Source organism: Cynoglossus semilaevis, chromosome 5 (assembly GCF_000523025.1).
Source record: "Cynoglossus semilaevis isolate Cse_v1.0 chromosome 5, Cse_v1.0, whole genome shotgun sequence".
NCBI lineage: Eukaryota > Metazoa > Chordata > Actinopteri > Pleuronectiformes > Cynoglossidae > Cynoglossus > Cynoglossus semilaevis.
This window is the reverse complement of record NC_024311.1, coordinates 2,054,266-2,078,137: the sequence shown is the minus strand read 5'-3', so window position 1 is coordinate 2,078,137 and position 23,872 is coordinate 2,054,266. Positions and strand designations below refer to the sequence as shown.

The 23,872-nt window shown below is 39.2% G+C and overlaps 1 protein-coding gene across 1 annotated transcript in view; it reads right to left on the bottom strand.

Annotated features, from left to right (window-relative positions):
* pcdh17 (protocadherin 17) overlaps window positions 1-23,872 on the bottom strand; it is a 58,025-nt gene that overhangs the window by 20,051 nt on the left and 14,102 nt on the right. The window contains exons 4-5 of the mRNA XM_008309915.3: window positions 17,352-17,410; window positions 16,738-16,910 (exon numbers count right to left, since the gene is read on the bottom strand). Of these exons, the coding sequence (XP_008308137.1) occupies window positions 16,738-16,910; window positions 17,352-17,410 (232 nt within the window). The remainder of the gene's footprint in view (window positions 1-16,737; window positions 16,911-17,351; window positions 17,411-23,872) is intronic.

Here is a 23,872-nt window from a genome sequence, read left to right as displayed (position 1 = left end):
GATACTGATAGATTTTTTGTCCATTTTTTTTGATACTTTTGTGTGATTTTTTTTTTTGATACCAAAATTTTTGATTTGATGATATCGATAGATTTTTTGTCCATTTTTTTTATACTGGTATTGATACTTTTGTGTGATTTTTTTTTTTTTTTTTTACAATTTAAATTTGTTTTTCTTAAGAAATAACTTGATTGCATGTAGTAATTTAATAATTAGTATCGATACTTTATGAGAGTAATCGACAGTCGATACTCGTGGTTATTGATATATCGATAACATGGAATTGATACTGCCATCAATAATCATTAGGGAGGGTTGAGTGGACACTGTAAATCGGTGTTTCACAAACTTTATTTCTGGGGACACATATTTTAAACAATCCTTCGCGACCCAAGCCAATTATTAGTCAGACATTATTCATAAACTGGGAAAAAACTTGGCGAGACATCCCAAAAATAAATCTCTTGCGACCCATCTGAGGGTCGTGACCCAGTCTTTGGGAAACAATGCTCTAAATGGTTGTTTCTATGTGGGGCCGTGAAATGACAACTGGGGTTTAAAACATTGGCCCGTGGGCCAAAATCAGCCCATTAGGGGTTCAATCCGGCCTGCTTGATGAATTTTGAAAGTAAAAAAAAAAGCAAAACTCCAAGTTGGTGATGTTTTTCCAAATTACATTTCATTAAATATAAATGTTCCCTAATATACTTGTACTTCTTTGCATGAACCCTAATATACTTGTACTTGTACTTCTTTGCATGAAAACAAAGAGAATTTACTGTACTTTATAAATTATTATATTATGATTGTAGTGGTCCGGACCCCTTGACATCTAATAAGGCCAACAATGGATGGATTCTCTCTCTCATCTTTTTCCAGTGCTGTGCATTCTCAAACCCACGGCCACATGCTAACACCCACATGCTCTCGCCGCCGCACCAATACCCTGAGCACCATTACTTCAATCTGGAGAAGTAGATTATCCCAAGGCTCAGAACGTCATCCTCTTTCATCCCCACTCGGGGGAAGATGAGAGGACCATCACCCAGATATCCCACTTGTTAATCAAAGAAGATTTTGATCACATTCAGGGACAGATGGACAACTGTTTTCAACACAGCCGTGCAAAATGGATGGTGCTTCAGAGGATACTTTGAATACAGTCGACTATTTAGACTAGGCTATTAGGAAATAAATGAAGTCAATGAAACATTCCTGCCACACATTAGCAGAAACAAAAGGGAAAAAAAAGAATCGGTGTCTTCCAAAAAAATATTTTCTGCCAGCCTAAAGACAAAGGACGGTTAAAAACAACATTTGAAAATGAATAGGGACTCAGGAAGCCGTTATTCAAATGTGTCTCATTATTAATGTGTTAGCAGTTTTACCAGGCCGTGAATTAGTTTGAAGGGTATTTTCAAGGTACAGATATGTAGTACTGAATAGTAGTATTTATGCCTAATGACTGCTCTAAATTCCTTACATAAGCCTTTTTTTTCTCTACTGCCTCAGTGGTGGTGCCTTTGAAGGCTAATGTTAAGGTGAGAAATATTACTGAAAACAGGACTAAAAGAAATCACCCACTGATATCACTAAATACTAGTAATTTACTGTGTAATTTATAATAGACTTAGCCAAGCTGCAATTATAGGGGGAAAACAATGACTTTCATATTGACTTTCTTTTCGGACACGGAAAAACAGCCGCAATCGTTGACGCAATCCCTACAGTCTAAAAAACGTCCAAAGATGTACCGGCTGATAGTGTGATGTAATGAATGCATATGCTGATCAATTAAAGGGCTTGCCTTTTCTTCCTGATAATGTGTCAGAGAAACATCTGCAAACACATCAGACCATTTTACCTCGACGTGGCCTGAATTTCAATGAAGTCTCTCGTTAAACCCGAAGATGAGCCGCAAACACGGATACGCATCGCGTTCGGCTGTTTACTCCGCAGAGCCGCTCCATCTCCATAATAGATCTCCACGCGGGTCTGAGGTGGGATGGCGAGGTCAGCTGTTAATTGGCTGCTAGTAATTACAGATGCATCTTAAGCGTACTGACATTCTCTATGGGACTTCGGAGACTCGGTTTGCCACCAGTGCACCGCAGTGATTATAGTGCAACGTACAGAAAATTGCACAAGTCAGACTAATGTATACTGGAACCACAATTAAAACTTCAACAACCTTTCCTTCACCCACTTGACCTTCTCGTGTCAGGAGGATATCGACCTTGTAAATAGTTTACAATATTCAGCCCAGTCCACCCTGGGGTTTTGCTACTTATATAGTCATATTTATCGTTTCATCCTTTTATATCCATTAGTAACTGGTGTTCCTGCATAGGTATTTAAGCTTTTTTTCCACTTTCACAAAAATGTAATTTTTTTCATTTTTACCACATGCAATCACTTTCTTATGCCCTATTAATTCAACCTTTTTATAATTTAACATTGTTTGGTTTTTAATAACATTGATTTTTGAAAACCGTTTTTGCACTGTAGTTAAATCAAAATTTAGGCAATTTGGGAATTTTTTTCTTTTTCTCTTCTTAATCTCAGTGTTTAACTCCCATCATTCTAGTGACTGTGTCCCCTCTGCCAGTAGTCACACGGGTACTTCTCTCTAACTGCAGGGCTGATTTTTCCACAGCTGCAACAACTCAGGGACAACAGCAGCCACCCCGATTAAAGCTCTGTTGGCCCTGCAATTCCTCAAGGTATTGCCATGTGACAGTTTAATTAACCAGGCCTTATCTTAATTTGGAAGGATCAAAAAGTAACAAAGTGAGGTTATCCGGATAAAATAAAGAAATAAATAAATACAAATCTGTCACAGACCACAAAAAAAAAAAAAAATTAAATCTACTGTACTCCAGCCCAGTAAAGTGACATAAGCGAACAAGCTAGTTAGCCGAACCGTAACGGACGATGAGACCACATAGCTCGGATAAAAGCGCGGTTGTCTTTAATACCGAGCTGCAACTGTCTTTGTAGATTGTAGAAGTTGTCCGGGTTTTGGGCGTATGCAACTGGACTAGCTTGGTTTCCTGAAGATGGTTCACCTCGCATCAATCACCTCAATGCAAAACATGTTGCTGCAAGCAACCCCACCAGTGTGAACTTCATCCTCGAAGGTCTTTCTCAGGCTAACGGTGTCGTCAAACCACAAATGACCAGAAGACAGGCTTCAGAGCTAAAACAACAACAACAACCCTCGAATGTTGAATATTGATTCGCTGTAAAAGGTAGTAGAGTGATGAAAAGATTTGAGTTGTGTTGTTTGAGTTTATGTCTATTAATTGATTCGGTCACCAAGCAAAGTTCATTTAGATGGAAAAGTGTTTTTAGTGTCAAATTTTTCCATGCGACTTTTTCTGTGAAAATGACATTAATTGTGATGAATTCCTTTTGAGGCCTCTAATTAGCATTTTTTTCAAATTCTATTAAAAAAACAGTTGTTGTTTTTTCAAACAAAATCAACAACTGTCAGAATAATGGCCATTTCCTCTGCAACATGCAGGACAGAAGTAAAAAAAGAAAAAGAAAAGAAAAAAGCTGCTTAGTGCCCAATTCAAGTTTTCTGGGATAACTGCAGACCTGAAAACATCTATTAATTAGGAAATAATTGTATTGTTTGTGCTCTCGTTAAGTCAGTGCGACTTTGCATAAAATATTCTACAAGTGTCGAAAAGCTTAATGGGTTTCACTGAACCAGAAGTGATGAACGTCACCCTTTGTTGAGCAGCTCCCTGAACGAAACCAGCGATCACAATCCCACAGTTCTTCGCTTGGATCCAGTCTACGTGGGCACTGACTGCACAGAGTACACGCTTACTGTACATTTTCGGTCCATCCTGTCTGCCGTTACATTCACTCTGTTTGCTTTAGTGCTTCCTCTCCTTCATAAATGTTATCTCTAACACTGCAGGCACTGGATGAAGGGACATTACTAGTTATGGACGATTAGAGGAAAAAGTCCGAATGCCTAAGACGACCAGAGCTATTTATTTCTATGGTTTTCTGATGCAACGCAACATGGAGAAACAATGCCCCCCGGCATAAGAAATATTCATTCACATCAGCCTCGGAAATAAACCGGACAAAAGGAGGTTTCATTGTTATTGATGTTGCAGTGTGCACAGTCTCTTAGACAAATAACTTTAGATGTAGTAAGTGAAGCAAAGAGTTTTTAAAGCAGTATTGCTTACTCACTAAAATACAATATGTTGACGATAATAACAGTCTAAACTTATATATATATATACTGTATATATATATATATATATATATATATATATATAGAGAGAGAGAGAGAGAGAGAGAGAGAGAGAGAGAGAGCAGATATATAATTTATGGATTTTTACGGGCTAACAAAGTTCATACCATTAGCAACCAATGACTTTTCTGGTAGACTACTGTGTGTTATACTAGTAGTGTATGTTTGTTTGTGAATGGCTGTGTTCATATATGTGCGTGGGGCGCGCGATAGAGAGAACGGTAGCGAAAGTTGAGAGCAGTTTGAGTCCTGTCATGTTGAAGCGTGACTTGGTTATACAGGAGCTACACTAAAACACTGTTTATGTTCTGTTGTGCTCGGTGTGGCTGATAATAAAGACCCCGACTTCCCTGTTTGAAAGGAGTTAGCCCCGGAGCTAATGTTAGCTTGGGCTCTGGAGCAGATCAAAAAAATTCGGAAAAAAGCATTTATTCAATTAAAAGTGGAAAAAAATATCCCATGTTACAAGGTGGACACCTGCGGCTTATAGAGTATTATATACTATTAGACAATTATTTTTTTATTTTTAAATTTAGTGGGTGCGGCTTATATTCAGATGCACTCAATAGTCCGGCAATTACGGAATATATTTTTTTCTATCTCTTTATTTTTTATTTGTCCATTGCTGAAATTGACAAAGGTTGTGGTGCCTACACAAGAAAAAAAGAAAAAAAGCGCGAACAAATTGTAGCATTAGAGTGTAGTTAATGTCTGGAAATGCAATCCGAACAAATTGTAGCATTACAGTGTAGTTAATGTCTGGAAATGCAATCAAATACACACAAATGAGCACACGCATACACACACAGGCATAAGTGTCCTGCTGTCCATGGACGGAGGACAGATGGCCACAGTGTGGCTTGGGTCCAGGAAGTGACGATTTTCTGTGTCATTATAATCTGCCCCATAGTTTTCTCTCTTCTGCTGGGTTGGACATCGTGTTTCACCCACTGAGAGCAGACACTGAAACTACTCCATCACTCCTACTCTACAAGGAGTAACCCAGGACTGTTCAAGTGGGGTGGTGTTGGGTATTAGTAAAAAAAAAAAATGACAACATTGGGTTTGCCTGGGAATTAAACATTTTGAACGAGGATCTAAAATATCTTTACAGTGTAACATGTTTGCTGCCTAATGTCAACCTATAGTTTGAAAACAAATTATTTATTTAACAAGGCCACATGTGCAGATAGAAAACCTGTCATGATCACATTTATACCTGAGTCAAGTCAAGTCAATTTTATTTATACTGTATATTGTAAATTCACATGTTCCATGACGGTTCCGATCGGGGGGCGTAAAAAAAGCGTTTTTGGTTCTTCTACTGCTGACGTTATGAGAAATGCCTGACTTCTGCAGCAGAATAAGTCTGGCCTTTACCTCACCGGTGTGAAAACACCCTTTGGATAATAATACGGGCTACGAGTGTGTTTACAGTAAGCAAGAGAGTCTGTGTGCATGTGTGAAGTGTAAACACGAAATATGCAAACTAATCATTTTATCAGCCTTGAAGTTGTTTTTCGTTTCATGAACGAAAGTGGCCGAAACAGGCGTGAACTTATCTGCAGGTGACACAAACTGTGGCAAAAACATTATTTCAATAAAATATGTTTTGGGATAAAACTTTGTTTTTTTTCCTTTCGAGGTAAGTTTGTTTTTAGCAATATTTTTAATTTATACAAAGTTGTGTCCTGAAAATTACAGAAAATAACTGATGAATGAGTGTTTTTCAAAACAGGAAAAACTTCCCTGGGGGATCTGTGGGGGTGGGAGGGAGTATCAGTTAGTTATCCCACAGTAAAAAAAAATGCACTGGTTTGCTTTTTTTTTTTTTTTTTTTTTTTTTGCCCCCTGAGATCAGACGTTTCTTTAAAGAAATACAAGTGTTTCTAAATAATGTTTAGTGGACTCTTTATCCAAAGGTTGTGAATATGTGGGACAATGGTACTTTGTACAAATATACATATATATATATATGTATGCTGAAACATGCTGATAAAAGCTGTTAAATATCTCCAGAATCATCTCTGGTGTTTACGTAAACATGACAGTGGATGAAAGATGAAACAATGCAGCTGACGGGTGATTAAGTTTAAATCTCTGTGACGCTAATCCTAATACTTAGTGTACCTTCGTTTTACGACGAGCTTTGAGTAACACTCCCACCGCATTTAATGGCTTTACATGTTTTTAATGTCTCATCTGAGTGAAGTGAAATTGAATTAATTCACTGTGAAGTTCACAGAGTTGGAAGGAACCGATGTTACAGCCGGAACAAAGGTAGAGGCGGCGTAAAAGTGAAAACTAGAGCTGTCGGGAAGGAACCTGAACAAACGTGTCAGAGCGATCTGTGCTGAGAAACACAGAACATTCACACACGTCACTGACATTCACGCACTTCAGATGGCAGCCATTGTGTCCGGAATGAAACCCGAGATCTGATCACAATCCATTCAAAACGGAAATTTACTCGGCTTATGAGTTGACGAGGATTTAACAAATAAAAGAAACCAAACTGAGAACTTTCAAAGTTTACAATTGCCTATAACCACGAGGAACAGAATGAGAATTCATTCAACCAAAATTAAAACCAAAATGTTTCCGTATAACATACTGTAATTTCCGGACTATTGATGAGCACACCTGAATAAAAGTCGCACCCACTAAGTTTAAAAAGTAAAAAATAATTTTACATATATAGGCCACACTTCTCTATAAGCCACGTTGTAACATGGGATATTTACACAGAAATATTTTTATTTTTCTACTTTTAATTAAATAAATACTTTTTTTCTGAACAGTGCCTCTAACACGGCTGGTTACATGTTGGATCAAGAGCCTGCTTCGGCGCCCTGACCGTAGTTGGAATGCACAGGGGAGACTCAGTAATCTGCTCCAGGGCTGAACATTGGCTAACTCCCTTTACTTTGTGCTTGTTCGCAGCAGAGGTAAACAGAAACAGGGAAGTTGGGGTCTTTATTATCAGCCACAACAGAACATAAACTGTGTTTTAACAGATCCTGTATAACCAACTCTTCAACATGACAGGGCTCGCAAGGTTCTCTATGTCTCGTGCCTACGCACAAACATACACTACTAGTATAACACACAGTAGCCTACCAGAAAAGTCATTGATTGCTAGCGGTATGAACTTCGTTAGGCCATAAAAATCCACAAATTAGCCACATCATTGTTTAAGCCGCAGGATTGTGAAAAAAGTAGCGACTTATAGTCTGGAACTTATGTTAGTTTTTTCTTCATACTGCTGCCGCTCCTTGACCCTTGCCATTCAAAAGTCACATACCAACATAAACTTTAGTGCACAGTAACTGGATAGTTGCAGTAGGGTGATTTTGCGACCCAGGCTGACAGGCACAAACCAACAATAGAAGTTAGAGGATGATAGAACACATCAGAGTTGGTCAAGGAAAAGAAGAGGAAAAAAAAAACAACAACATTGTTGTCATACAACAATGTCATGAAATCCAAGCTGCCATTCATGCAAATGATTGATGTGAACCAAAATCAAACAACATGTCTGCTCAATCCATGATCTGAAAAACAAAACAAAAAACAAACAGGCTCTGGAGACACACAACTTAAGAGCAACAGTCTGAGTAATGGTGTGTGCCTAGAGAGAAAACGTGAGTAATGACGACTGTATTATGTTTTTGGATTTGTCTGCGTGTTCCATCATTTAGAGACTGTGAAACATATGTTGTCGCAAACTTTTCATATGCTAGATATTCACTGATGTGTTCATCAACATTCAACATCTACATCTTAATCCTTACAGAGGAGTTTGCTAGTCCATCGCAAGGCCACATATAAGGTGGTTGGTTCTCACCTACTGTCAATCTACAGTCATCAGTTAACCTTATTACTACGGGGGTCCCCATGAATGTATCCATTCATTTATTCCATCATTTCAAAATACGGTATTAAAACTTTGTTTACATTCGCCGGTTGTACACCATACATTGGCCGTCTCTTGTTTGTGTTTACTTTTCGGGAACTTTTTGCCCTTCATTATGGCTCCTAGGCGTAAGTCAGACTCTGCTGATGTTTTTATGGCCTAAATCAACGGACCCCAACCTCTTTTTATTTGTACCAAGGACCGGTCGGTCGGTGTCAGCCGTTACTGCGGACTGGTAATACCGCGCCATCGTCGAAGGATCATTAAAAAAAATTGAACTACGTCGCAACATGGGAATGCATTAAAATAATTGAACTACGTCGCAACATGGGAATGGAATTCCGATGTAACTCAAGGACCCCGTGTACTGTGTGTTTATTGACCTTGACACTTTGGGCCAAATGTGACAAACAAACAAGCTTCTTGCTGTACCATGAGGCTACGAACCACCCAACTGTCTACTCTGTGTTTCCGAGTCATAATACCCCCGTCTTATCTGACTTCTTAAGAGAAATATTGATATTAGTCCTAAGCAGAGCCTCACATCTTTAACCTCTTCCCCGAGACGAGACACTCACTAACATAAAGATGAAATGTCGTAATGCTGCACTGATTGATATTAGACAGGTTTTTAGTCACTGCTTCCATAAACATGCCATAATTATTAACTACATCCATCAGGTTAAGAGGATGTAGTTCAGAGATTTATAGCCGTGGCAGTAAGAGTCACAGATACTCATCAATTCGCTCCAACGCTGCGGAGCCACAGTGCTTGATATCAGCTCCACCGCCTGAATAAGGATCATGGGGTGAGCTGCATTGCAGACAAGCAAGAGGTTTCGAGGTAGAAATCAAACCCACACAGTTTGGCCCTGCCCAGTATCTCTCTCGCACACGCACACACACAGAGAGAAAGAAAGGACACAGGGACGGACATCATCCTACAGTACATGCAGCTCAATCCACAACCGTGGAATCTGTATTAGAGAATAACAGACTAATCCCACTTTAATCTTCCATAATGAGAGAATAAATTCAAAGACTGTGATATGTTTCACTCCCTTTACCAACCCCCCGCCCCCCCACCTCCCTAAAAAGGTTTTAGGATTTTCAGCGGATTCCACAGGCTAAGCTACAAATCACCTCACCAATGCACTCCAGAGTATTCTCTAAAAATAGGATGGACGGTAGAGCTGGCACATGCAAATGGACAAACACAACCATACACAAACCATGGGATATATATATATATATATATATTAACTTTGACTGATGCTTCCTGGAAATGTCCAGATTGCGGATGGTTCTAGCTTTTTCCCCCCACCAGAAAAAGTAGTAGGTGATGCTGCCATGAATCAGACAGTAGGCCCAGCCAGGGACGTGCCAGGGAGAGAGATGAGGAAAAGAGAAAGATGAAAGGCTGAAAGACAAATCCTCTCTGTCCAAGGGCTCACACAAACAGTGAGAAGAAACATGAGCATCTGCCTGCTGTTTTTAGATGTTGCTTGTTGTTGGTTTTTTTTTTTCCTCCTCCTTTTCTTCCCTTGTTTTTCTTTCCTCTCCCAAGGCCGTACGACAAACAGGTAGATAGATTCTTTGAGGTGGTTTAAGATAATGGCATGAGAAGAAAAAAACTCATTAAGATGATCCTGGAATTGTTTTGGGTTTTTTTTTTCCATCAAAGAGATGATAACTGATGATCACAGCAAACATGGAGACACTGAGAGGGCAGTAACACTGAAGTTCCTCTTGTGATCAAAACAAGCAGATCAACAATGGGTGTTAACAGAGGTGGCCTCGATAAATCACGGATGAACAGACAGATGTGACAGTGTTATATACAACAGTGGCTCCTCCGTATGCTACATGTTTGGAATAGTGTTTGGAAGCTGACTGATTAGAGCTGATCTCAAACCAACGCTCACTCCTGGCAGATGTTTGTCAATTAACCTGAAAAGTGAACACTGAAACGCTGTGCGATGAAAAAAAAAAAATGAAATTGACTCCAACCTCAAATGCACATCACTGCTAACTGAACATTGTGATGAAGTCTGAGTAACGTACTAGAAGGTGTTGGGGGAAAAAAAAAAAAAAAAGAAAGAAAAGTAAAAGCCTCCTGTTGCTCACACGTCTAAATGTTTCAAAGGAGAGACATACAGTCATACACCTGCCTGAAAGATTGATAGAGAACTGTTTAAATTCTTTATTTTGCTTGGACAGAAGAAAAACTAACAGCAGCTGTGAGTGTATATATATATATATATACACACATATATATATATATATATGTGTATATATATATATATACATATATATATATATATACACACATATATATATATATATATATACATACATATATGTGTATATATATATATATATACATATATATATATTTGTATATATTTGCATATATATGTATGCTGCTGTTGACAGGGTATACTACTTCTTTAAACTGTATGCTATGGTATTATTGTTCTTACACTTTTGTTCACATAGCAGCACGTCTACAACTTAACTAAGTTAATACAAAACTTTTTCATTCATTGTTAAAATACCAGCATTAAAATGTGATTAATCGCAAAAAAGTGATCAAGCCACAAATACCTCCTTCAGTAGTGACCTATTATGTTTTAGTTCAAATGTAGCAAATAGGAATACCTACGACCATTATTACATTAGTTCACACTGAAATTTTTCCAAAGTTAATTAAATCTGTCCTTAGTCCCATCATGGTCCACAGATATACATTAGCTATACTTCAGTGTGTCCACATTGAGAACAGCACAACCCTTAATTTGCAGCCATCACATCTGTAAGTGTGTTTGGTCCAGGCATGAACCTCATATCGATATACACCAATCTCTCCTGTTTACGCTGATGAAGAAAATTACATTACATTCATTATTTCCACTCTTTTATGGCTCGGCTCTGGCGATGCTAATTCACGTTGGAGTGACGGTATTTCTGTTTTCCATTGATCACGCTTTTTTTTTCCTAAGTGCAAATCAATTCAAGGAAAATGTTTGCATTCGTAGTTTAGACGGATGATACAGCAGACAACAAGCATATAGTGACATAAATATGCACCGATGTAATAAAGCCTCACGACAGGAAACACAGACGTAAGAATATATCATATTTTGATATAGTATATACAAATATCACCGCTGAAAAGGATCTATTCGTTCAGCGGAAACAGTCTTTCTGCCTTCACTGACAGCATCTTTATTTTTTTTCCTACACATTATTTTTCTTGTGTGTTTTTCTGTCTTGTAGGACTTTGTGTACTAATGTAAGCATAAGAATACTCTCAGAGGCGTGCAAGACAAACACATCCCCTGACTGCCCCTGCCCTCTTGATCATCTCCAGCCTCTCAGCTTATCACAGAATGGCCTCCTGTGCCCAGAGAGAAAACTAAACACGGACAAACTGCATTTACTTACTTGGCACCGAAGAGCTCAGCGGGGTTCCACAGGGATCATAGACTTTGAGTCCTGGGTTAAAACCCTTTACTTGCTTCACTTTTTTTTTTTTTTGACTTGACTTCACAAACTGAACATTTTAGCATCACACTGACGCTTACATGTCCATCTGCTTCCAGTTTTGTGGTCCTTCCAGTCCATAACAGGTAATTAATGGGTGTTCATTTTCGTTTACTTAATTTCCATCAAATTCTAAGTCAACGACGTTCCTTTCTAAGACGCTAATCGAACAAACTCTATATTGAAAATACGGCTAAATGAGGATGAAATGAGGAGAACATTGATGCGTTAGTCAACCCCATCACCCTCCCGCACCTGCTCTTACTCTATTTTACTGCAAATCTTGATGCGTTCTAAAAGCCGCACACTGTGATGACTCCATCGCGCAATGTTTTTCGCAACTCCACACAAAAAGGTTTTTTTTTTTCATTTTAATTATTCCCTCATTTGGAAGTAAGAATTATGTGTGAACCACATACATTTATTTGTTATTTTTAGTTGTTGATTCATTGTCATTACTCACATTTAATCATGATAAACTCTGATCGCAATTCACAATGACTTATTGTAATTAATCCACAGCCCCCTGTGACTAATCAGATAGAAAATATTCATTTTTTTATTGTTTTTTTCTTTGACATATGTGTTTGACATTTGCCTTATTTACACAAGGGCTGGCTCATTTTCTAATAATGAGCCAGCTTCACTGTCCCCACACTACGACTGGTGTTTGGTCTGTACCATCTCTCTCTCTCTCTCTCTTATCACTTCAGATAAGACCGTGCCCAAAGATACAGATTCAGAAGAAGTGTCTTCAATCTGCCAGTCTTCCAGCTGACAGTTGGTGTGTTTCTTTGTTCATTTACTTCTGGGATTCTATTATCCAGCATCTAAGACCTTGTGATTTCACTCTTTCTTTCAGCCACAACTTGAACCTAGTTGTGGCTTTGAAAGAGAATTGAAAGCATAAAACCCATGTCATCCAATGATGATAAAGAATAATTACACAAATATTCATCAATTATAGAAACATATTTATTCAGTGTTTGTAATCACTGGGGCTTTTGGCGCCCCCTTTGAAGTGTGGCTTTGCTGAGCGGGAGGCAGAAATAGCCAATAATATACAGTTAGCTTACGTAAATGGATGCAATAATTGAAAGGATATCTGATCAAACTGCAGCATATGTGGCAGAAATGGATTGTGAACTGTGTGCTAAATATTACATTTGCAGCAGGCTAATTACGCTACGTTGTGAATGTAAAGTCAGACACTCGCAAATCAATGATGTAATATGCATCTACCAACCCCAATAAAAATCTGCCCGCGTTCATCTCTCCATAAACTATGAATGAAGTTGAACGATTGCCCTTTTCTGACAGTTAGATAAAGGTTTATTGAAGGCCAGTGTGAGCACAGGAGTTGCCATGACGACATGTGTGAAAGGGCATCTGATCTGACTTTGGACCAGTCAATTAACTTCACGTTTTTTTTTCCAGCAGGGATTCCATTGTGTTTCCAAATCACGCTCCCTAACCAAATTGGTGATAAACATTGAGATAACGGAGAACTGAAAGAATTGTGAGAAATACAGAAATGCCATTAGTGTTAGGAGAAAAGATTTGGTCACATCCAAGAAGGAATTATCAAAACTAAAAAGAATCACAAATGTCAACGTGAAGATGCAAACGAATGGCTTATTCTGTTTGCTGGAGTCACTGTAGCATTAAACTGACTCAGTCATCCATTTTATAAATGCCTTCTCATAATGTCCACTCGGCTTGTTGTTTTATGTATGGGGAAAATGACAAACGGACTTAAAGGTTAATATTACTGATGAAGTTCATCAGCATTATGTGAAATGGAACAAATGCACTCTTATGGGCTCTCATTGTTCCCAAAGGCAGGTTAAAATCCAAGTCCTCTAAAACCAATATGCTGCGATGAAGAGTGGAGGCCAAGATGACTATGAATTAATGTGATGACTGACAGTAATACCTTAGTGTACAGCAGTGGTCCTCAACTATTTTCTGTCAGGCCCCACTTGGTGACAAATTAAATACTACAGAGAACCTGATAACATGTATATATTTATCTGTACAAACCACTGTCTGTGTTGCTGCCACCTAGTGACTGGAGGCTTGTTATTATTCAATCATTACAGCGGTGGTACACTTATGTCCATATGCGTGCCATATTCCATTGGAAGCTCCTTGCGCCCCCACGGCACCTCACCGCCCCACTGTTTGTTTCAGTTGACACTGGTGTACAGTGTAATCTCCAAATACGCCAGAGAAGGATTTTGTTAAAAAAAATTTAAGACCTTGGCTACAAACTCTTAGACACTCACTATTCTGCAGCCTAATCCGACAGAGAAATGTTCTACTACTGGGTTCTCACAGGAACGTGTTAAATGTTATCTGTTGTCACTACATCTCACCAAGCCATTACATGTCTGCATTCTTTTACCCTTACCATTATCCCTGCTCCTCTCTACAGTTCCTTGGACATTGTTATCAGTGGGAACCATCTCCCCACGCCGCTGCTGCCTATTTCTCGGTGATTGCGACTGTAGCGGCGCACTGCTAGCACCTCCAAAATTCCAGCAGACTCAACGCGTCGACTACAAACAAGTTAATCTTTCATTTATCTTCCATTTAGCAATTCAAGTTGAGCATCATTTAATTAGTGTTTTATAGCTGGAAAAAAAGTGCATTGTGCAGAGTTGAGTTTAATTAATACAATGTTAGCGATCCTGCATGCCTAATTACTCAATTCACTTCTGGTGCACAGTGCAAAGATTCCCAAAGATTGTTATGTATGAAGGAAGCTGAAATGAAATTTGGAGACGGAGATGAATTGGTTGTTGTGGCGGTAACGCGGATATTACAAAAATGTCCCCAAAATGAAGACGATTCCAGAAACAAAGCTGGAACAGAGCAAAGTTCCTAATGTTAAAGTCAAAGAGATGAAAACAGGGCTGGGGATCGATGAGGATTTGAACTGCAAGCCCTGTTCACTTGCACTTCTGTTTATACTGAGCAACAGAATGAGGCTGCAGGGTCCTGGCACGGAGATCTACCGAGAGTAACTGGGAGGTCGATGTTTGGAGAGGAGAACAGGACTGGAGCTGTTATGAGAAGGGGGAGCGCCAGAGAGAGAGAGAGTCAGAGAGAGAGAGTCAGAGAGAAAGAGACAGAGGAAGCGAGAGCGAGCATTTAATGCTAAATACTGTGATGTGCTATGAAGAAAAATAAATAATTTCCTTATTTTAAACCCAATGAGAACAAACTCGATGCATCTGTGCTTGTCTGCGTACGTAATGGGGACGACAGCATCTGACGTTCCACTACCGTCTCCCATAAAGCTCTACATTCGATATTTCCACACAGCCTGTTCTTTTTCCAAGCCTCACTAATTGGCCATGAAACAACTACATTATATGGTCCATTATATAACAAGGTCAACTCAAGACACAGTAACAAATCGGTGTCTTCTCGAGAGCGCTGCTCCTATAAAGGTGACCGTTTATATTCAACAACACGTTGCCAGACTGGAAGAAAACGGTAGAACATTTTTTTCTTTTTCAATCGAACGCAAGATTTCTGAGGAAATATGTGCGCTTTCTATCCAGTCACTTTCAGGTCCTTGCAAATGAATGAAAGATAAGGGCAGAAAAGAAGTTGAGCATGCCTCACTCCACGCCCTGCCTTGGCCCGCTGCCTCCACCACTGTTTAGCCTGTCCCACATGTTATTGGCTAAACACAGCCAGCTGCAGGCGGTTAACTGTCTAATCTCACCTCCATCGATTTCCCCAAACAAGGATAGGTGGAGAAGTGGAACGAAAGTCATGGAGCAGGGAGGGTGAGTGAACAACAGGGAAGGCCAAGGATGAGTGGGGGAAACTGGCAGAGGCATCCAACAGCTTTGTCTGTCAAGCACCACTGGACTTCAGAGTGTTGTCGTGTGAATGGGCAGAAATGGATGGAATGTCCTTAAAATTTTGAACTATGGTCCGAGTAGCTCTGCGGCTCCACCCACCTCTCTCCAGTCTACCTATAGCAGCTGTTTGTATGTGAAAACTCTGTGCTGGGTTGTGTCCTTAACATCCTCTCTCATGTTTGAATGTGATTCTTTTTTTTTCTTTTTTTTTTTTTTTTTTGTCCCTCATGGACAATTAAATGAGCACATTTTCAAAATGACAAACATATGGAGTTTTTTAATTGGCCAATTTTTCTTGCCAACATGTGTGGTTTGTGTTTTCGTTCCATAAACCGATGGAAAGGGAAAAACGCTCTCTAGTCCGACATGCACATCGGAGCAGAGAGCGCTCGGAACAAATTGTCATTGTCCTTCCGTAAGGAGTAAACCAAGCCCTTCTGTTCCCTAGATTAATTGCATCATTACAAGAATCCGTGTTCAATACAAAACTACATACTTTTGGATGCACTCACATAGTTTCATGCATCTCTTTGTAGGAACATTAGTACTTTTTGGTTTCTTTGGGACTACAGTGGCTGAATCTTCCGACCTGGTCGTACACTTTAATGTTTCCTTGCCTCCTCATACCTTTGCACTTATCATTTGAGTCATAAGCTCACATCTCATTGTTCTACACATGTCATGTGTTATCTGCCCGACCTGCCGCTGCTGTAATAATTATTCATATTTAATCACCATGCTACAAAGTAACATCGGCTGCTGCTCGCTAAGTCTTTTTCCATGTTCCATTATCAAAGTTTCAGAGACGGCTGCTGCGGGTGGAGGGTCTAAATGGAGGGACTGAAGTAGTCGGGCTTATAAAAACATAATGGGCTTGTCTGCTTTGATAAACTCACACCCTCAAACACACAGTGGCAAACGTATAACCTCAACATAAAAAAAAAAAAACGGAAAAGTGTTGAGAACAAAGCAGGCGAGAGGAAATGCTCCAGGTTTAGGATTCAGTTGTGTGATTCTGCTGAGCAGTTAGACATTAATGTGAATGACAGCGGCTTAGGGAGACGAAGTGACGTGTCAGACGTGCACAACGTCTTTCATATCTTTCTGCCTACCTTGTTCCAAAGGCGGTGGTTTGACTCCAGTAGCTTTCAACTTGAGGGCCTCTTTTGCGGACATGTCACAACAAGAGCCTTTGTTGGTGTCCTGGTCACTGTCAGCCTGGTCACTGTCACCGTGACCACTGTCTCTGAGACTGGCTCGCTCTGGGTCTTTGAATGTTGAACTACTAAATAAAAGATGAATAAAAAAAAAAAAATCAGCATTAGTTCCCAGTGTACAGAATTAGACTAAAACATGTTTGTACAGAGTAAACATAGATCAGAATACACATAGGTCAAATTCCCAAGATTATTACAGGCTAATTATCCATATGTAAATATTCTGGCCATTACTAGTTACGCTAACGTCTTCCTTTAATTAAAACACATTTCATTTTGTTATCTTTAATATGTAAATGTTTACAGGCAACCTTGAACAGGGTGTGTGTTTTTGAGGGCTTTCAAGGTAAACAAGGACCAGCCCCGCCCATAACATCCAACTGAGACATGGCAATGAAAAAAATCAATTTTTCAAATGAAATTTGTGCCATGACTCAGTGTAATTATTTGTCAATCCAGCTGGGACTGATTAAGAATAAGAGGTGAAGGTTATAAATCTAAACACTTACCTTTGGACAAACTGTTGTCTGCTGCCCATATAATTAGACTCAGTGGGGAAATTGTCCATCTGCAGGGAGGAAAAGATCATGTCATACATGATTTATTGAATAGAAGGTTGAAAATCAGGTACAGGACATAAGAGAGGAGGGGAAATGCTGTGGGTGTATTCACCGTATTGTTCTGGTGTGAATTCTGTGAAGGAGCAGACTGGTTACCCACTTAAATGTAGTATACACCAATGCCAGATCTTACAAAAGAAAGAAGCTAAAAAAAAAAAAAAAGTCCAAAAACAGCAACCCACCCACCTACCGTAAAAGATAAAGACGCCAAGTCGTTTACACATTTCAATGTATCTGTTTAGCATTTCAAGCAGTCTAAGGGGAAATGACGTACGCACATTTCACACCAACAGTATCCAGTAAACAGCTTTGGAATCCTTCACCACCTATCCAGTCTTTTAGTATTGTCTTGTATAGTTGCCAGTCTCACTTTTAAGTATTTGGAACTTTACAGGCTTCAAAACGCTCAAAGTTGCGAATAATACGCTAACTTGATACAGCGGGCTACACTGAAGGGGTTAAATGGCGAAAACCAGAAGAAAAACTTGTAATCGATAACTGCGTGTGTCAACCTAACACCAACAGAGGAGATGCACAGCAGTTATAATAATATCTTCTCTGGATCCCCTGAGCCTCAGTATTTTCACATGTAGGGGATAAAGTGTTTGTGTGCACATGAAGCTTGTTCTGTATGTGTTGAGATATATTCTCACCGGGGTAACTTGATCTTCAACAAGGGGCTTCTTGCTGCACGGATCAATAGGAAATGAAAAAAAAAAAAGACTCAAGGGTATATGTGAACACAAAATCCAAGTGATTTAATATTTGCATAATTAGGGGGGTTAAATGCCAGGGGTGACTTACAAGACGTAATTAATGATTTCCTTTGGCAATTAATCTTTTTTTTTTTTCTTCTGTAATTTCTGCCTTTTTGTTCTGTCTGTTCCAAGATTTAACTACGAATGTAACCTATAAAGCACGGATACATACATATATTTATCCAGTCAGTAAAGATTTAACTACGAATATAACATATAAAGATACATACATATATTTATCCAGTCAGTCATTCAGTCCAACTACCCTGACACCTCTGGCTCTCTGTGCCGTCAGACATTCGGTGTGTGCTATGGTAACAACAACCAACACTGTCTGGATTCACTGAACAGCAATCATGTGATATCAATGTGTTGAGGCAGACTTTAAACGAACACAGGCTCCAATATAAGCAGTCTGTTACCATCAGGATTCACGTCTAAAGGTCACATGTACTGTAAACAGTGTGTCATCTGGCACCTAAACAAACCCACACCAACCTTGGTGTCTTGAAAAAGTTCAATGTAAATGAAGTGTATACAGAGGTCCCACACAACAGGACAATGGTACAGTACTGCTGTGGTATCGGTACTGGTATTGCGCACCACAGAAAAAAAACCAAACATGATTATATTATATTTATATATTATATTATAATGCAATTTGTTTGTTTTTTTAAATAAATAATTTAAAATAAATACTAAATTTTCTTCCAATTTGAATACCCCATTGACACACGTCAAGCATGGGCAAAATAAGCCTTTGGAGGGCTTCTTTTAAAAAAGAGAAAAATATCCACAGAGGAAACAGAAAATGAGCCCGTGCTAGCAAATAAAGGAGTTCCATTTGCAGTTCCGCCATGTATCCCCACAGGTGAGTCTTATCAGCAAAACGCCAGAGTACACGGCATCTGGTGTTACGGTGCGTTTTATGCAAATTAGACTTGTTTTAAAATTGGCTGTATCTTTTTCATTTGAAAAGTTGTTTTGTTTTTTTTTTTGTTGTTGTTGAAAACTTCACAGTCTCCCATGACTGTCTTACATGATACTGGTCTGTTGTGCTATGGTTGAAGGCATATGGGTTCAATGTACTACTATAGTACTATAGTAGTAGCGCAGCTCAACAGACATAATTAAAGTAAAGAGGACAGTCACAATCTTAGAGAAATAACATACACTGTGCAAACGAGATTTATCACAGAGAAACAAACATCGCTGCGTCTACGGCAGAGCTCTGTGCATTAAAGAGAGAGGGAGCAGCAAAATGTCATGTTCAGTGAGTAATGCTTCCTTGTGCTTAGCTTTTTCACATGCACAGCTTGACACTCGGTCAATACAGTATTTCAATGTCATCCCTGCTCTGCGGTGGCTCAGTATGAAAGAGGGTGTGTGAAGGTCAGACGGGCCACCTCAGTACTTTGACATCCCATGCTTTGGCCAGCACCTCTCTCTCCACCTAAACATTGAATTCCTCTCCAGCCTTCGCCAAGATTAAAAGAAAACACCCACATAATACTGTATATCAAAGGCAGAAATCTGGCCATGGAGTACAAGAGGAATGAATGCTTGAAACTGTTTGGCATTGAAATGGTAACAGTCAGAGTTTTTCAATGCAGAAACAGCACAGTGGGTGGAGAGAGAGAGAGGGAGGAAGAGGTGGAGGATGGATGGATCTTTCTAAAGCTACACATTGTTGCCCTTCTATACTTTTACGAGCAGACTCTCATCCTTGGACATGTCTTTACATCAGCCCAGCTTTGTTAGCCCTGAATCCAAGATGGAGAAAAAGAAAGATTCTCTCTATTGCTGCTACACACATGCACACAGACACACCAACGTAATAAACTGCAATATTTTTTTTTCCCCACATAAGTGACTATTGTTGACCCATTGTCCTTAAATGGCGATACAGTCAATGCGTTGTGTATGTGTTGTACACATTAACATGACTCCTCCTACTTGAAGATACTAATTAAACCCTAGGAAAACAATTACGTTTTCCTGATTGCATTAATATCAAGCACAACACAAATGCATGATTCGACTAGAGCTTGGCCATTCATTTTGACACAGACAAAGAGAGCAGAGGATGATCCTTGAACGGTCATGCCATTCCATACCTCTTCGCCTCCTGCTCCTCCTACAGGCCAATAAAAAGCACATCACGGCACTTCACTGAGATCCTTTTCCTGCCCATTAGAATCCAGACTGATTTTAAACCTCCATCTCTTCCTGTCTGTCTATACTATCCAACCCTTTCACTACAACGGGCCACTTTCCAATTAACGGATCAATAGCAGCCAGTAGGAGCTGCTTGGTACTAAGCCCAGGCAGAGCCCACAATGAATACAGGCTAATTTGAGGCATGGGTGATAAACACAGCTTTGGTATCCAGTGGTTTTATCGTAATCATTATTTTCAGACTGTATTTGTCTGTAAATAAAGCAGCTGGCCATGCATGTATCACAGAGAAAGGCATGTTTCTTCTCCTGCTAGTCACGCTATTGTCTCCCTGGTGTAATGTTGCTCCTGACTGTGCATTGATTGAGCTCTTTATGTGAAGATCAGTTTATTTTCGAATCCACTAATTCTGTTTATTTAGAGATTTGTGTTGAACAGGGACATTTTTTATACTTCATGCCTTCAACGTCTTGGCCTGACATAAAACATCAAACGTTTATTTTTAAGTAGTCTTCTAGAATGTGTTTTTGTATGTGTGCAAATTGGCCCAGTGGTACAGTAAGAGGATGAAGCTCATTGTCAGAGGTTGCCAGGTTCAAATCCCCCATTGGCTGGCTGTGGTTTATTAAGCAAGCAACAATTCTCTTGCTCCCCGGGCACCACTTAAAGTGTTCACTTCTCCCAAGGAATATCCTCCGCAAGGGGCATTTGTTTGATTCTCTCCAGATGTTATTTTGTTAAAAAAACCTGCAGGTAATTTATACTAAAAAGAATAATTTTAAAATATTCAGATTGTGTTAACAGCCAGCTACTTTGCAGTTCTTCACCGAAATTATTTGGACAAAAGTCTACCAAACCTGCCAAGAAGAGCGAACAATTCCAAAGGTAATTGTTGTAATTTGTTTGAACCTTTCATATCCATGGCCCCCAATTCTATTTAAAGATGATTGGGGTAAGTCCACAACACAAGGATGCAAATATAAGAAAAATACTTTCACTGAGGTTTAAGTCTGACCAAAAATACTGCAAACATCTCTGCTCTCAGGTTCTCTTGGGTCACACTGGACCATTTGGTGACATTTTTACAGCAGTGCTCTGATGTATTTCTGAATATCAGACACAACCTGATTCTTCTTTTTTGGACCTAGTTGGAAAGTTTCATTTTTTTTCTCCTCTGCCTGTCTGCCAGAACGGTTTGATATGTGCATTTGTCTTGGAGCGGGGTCTGATTATCAAATCAATCCATCATGCTTGTTAGTAACCTATACTAAAGGAGCAGATCACAATGCTCCTTGAATTAAGGAAGGGCATGAAATCCTAAGGACGATGTCACAAAATGGTTTTGCCCTCCCCCCCCGCTAAAACTGGTTTTGAAATTGGGGAAAAAATCAATTTCTGTAAAAATTTAGAAAAAATTCACATAAAGTTGTGTTAAAAAAAATTAGGGATGACAGAAAAAAAGTATCAGAGAACTGATCACACGTTGATTAGCAAGTGGCTGAACAGCGATGTGGTTAAATCTAATAAGCTGGTTCTAGATATCTTCCAGCAGATCACGTACCGATCAATCAGTGGTTCTAAGTGAACTCAAAGCAATCACTGTCTGCTACAATCAATATCTCCTACCATCTCCCAAATAACTTAAAGGAGTCTGTTCCAACTGAAAGTGAAGAAAACTCTTAAAGAATCTATTCCTACTTGAAGGCAACCTTGGAGATGATCATAAAGCACAAACAGTTCTTTTTACAATAGCGAAGAGAACCAGCAAAAGAACATTCACACTGTCTCGTGGGTTATTCATGTAAAACGCTCTGCTTTTGCTGTATTTATTCACTTCTGCCAGTGACAGGAGGAGACCTCACAATCCAGCTTGTTCTTGTTCGATTACTACAGTTACTATCTCGCCTGTGAATGAACATTCAAATTACATTTTTAAATTTAACTAAATTATTTTTTGCAGATTTAAGCAAAGAAAACACTGACCCCCCATAACATAATGCATGTTAATGAAGAAAAAATTAAAATAATTTATCATGAAAAGTTTTGGCATAATGCCAAAGATTGCTGTTAATGAAGAAAGAACTAAAATAATTTATCATGAAAAGTTTTGGTTCAGGGACCACATACAGCCTGATTAGATGTCAAGTGGGTCAGACCAGTACAATCATAACATGATTGAAAACTAGTGAAAGCAGGAAGTGAAAATGGGAGCAGGCTAAGGATGTAAACAACAGCTGTGACTGTTGTTTGATGGAGAGAAAAAACTTTCACTGTTGTGGTCAGGTGGTTTTTCTTTACCAGAATTAACAACCATTAAGCCTTGGAAATAAGCTTAAGTAAAAGAAAATCGCAACTTTAAGAAAAAGACAGTATGTACTTTACTCCACAAAAAGCTTCTGAAAAGGTCAGGCTGCACTTCTGTCTGTAAACTTGCAGAACACGGCTTGGTAAATAGCATCCTCAATATTCCTTTTCTTTTTCTGTGAAACAACCCAAAAGTACAGCAGCCAAATTATTTCTGGGATGGCATCTCCAAATCCTTCTTGGAAAAGGAGGTCACAGTATCACAGGACACAAGTACTCAAGGAGTTTTTGTACTCCTATCAAGAAAACCAAACATCTATGGCAGATGGCTCTTCAAAGAGCACCTCGAGTTTCCAAAGAAACCTTATAGATGTCGATGGTACAGTATGTTAAATTGTTGAGAAAATGTGTTATTTAATTACATTAGATACCTCTAGGTCTTGATGCACAGGTCCTTTACTTATTCTGCCCTGCTCAGCTCAGACCAGAGCTCACCCTCATTAGTCCACAGCCAACTCAACCCAAAATCTGAAGCCCGAAAGGCAACAGGCTTAAGTGGCTGTGCATTGCCGCAAATGCAAACCTACACATCCAGCAACAGTTGTACCAAACAGTTAAAGTGAAAAGCCAGCAAAAAAAAGACTACATGACACAGTTTAGAGTCAGCATTTTAAAGGCTGCTGGGTATTTTGTGGAAGAGGCTAAAGGGAAAATAAATCAGCAGGATAGTGGATGGATATTAAACTCCATGTTAATTGAGGGTATAATGTTTGTTTGCTCATAAATGGCTGTGATCATTAAATGCGGAAACAAGAAGTACAATACAATATAATTATTTTATAAATCTTGGATGAAGAATATCCTCCAATATGATCAGCTTTGTGAACAGTGCAATTCCAAGATTTCACTTCTGCCAGTGGTGTTGCCACTGATTTGTCTTGACACGAAGACCTCTCCGTCGAAGACCCCAACATCTAATTCATTTGGCAGCTGGTGTATCAAAAAAATTAGGATTCCGATTAAGAGTCAAAAAATATATACTGCTCATATTTATTATGCATAAATATTTAAAAATAAATATGCCCTAGAAATACATAAATTACAAGCAGTCAGTTGGTGTAAACCAGGGGAGTCAAACTCATTTTTGTTCAGGGGCCACATACAGGCTGA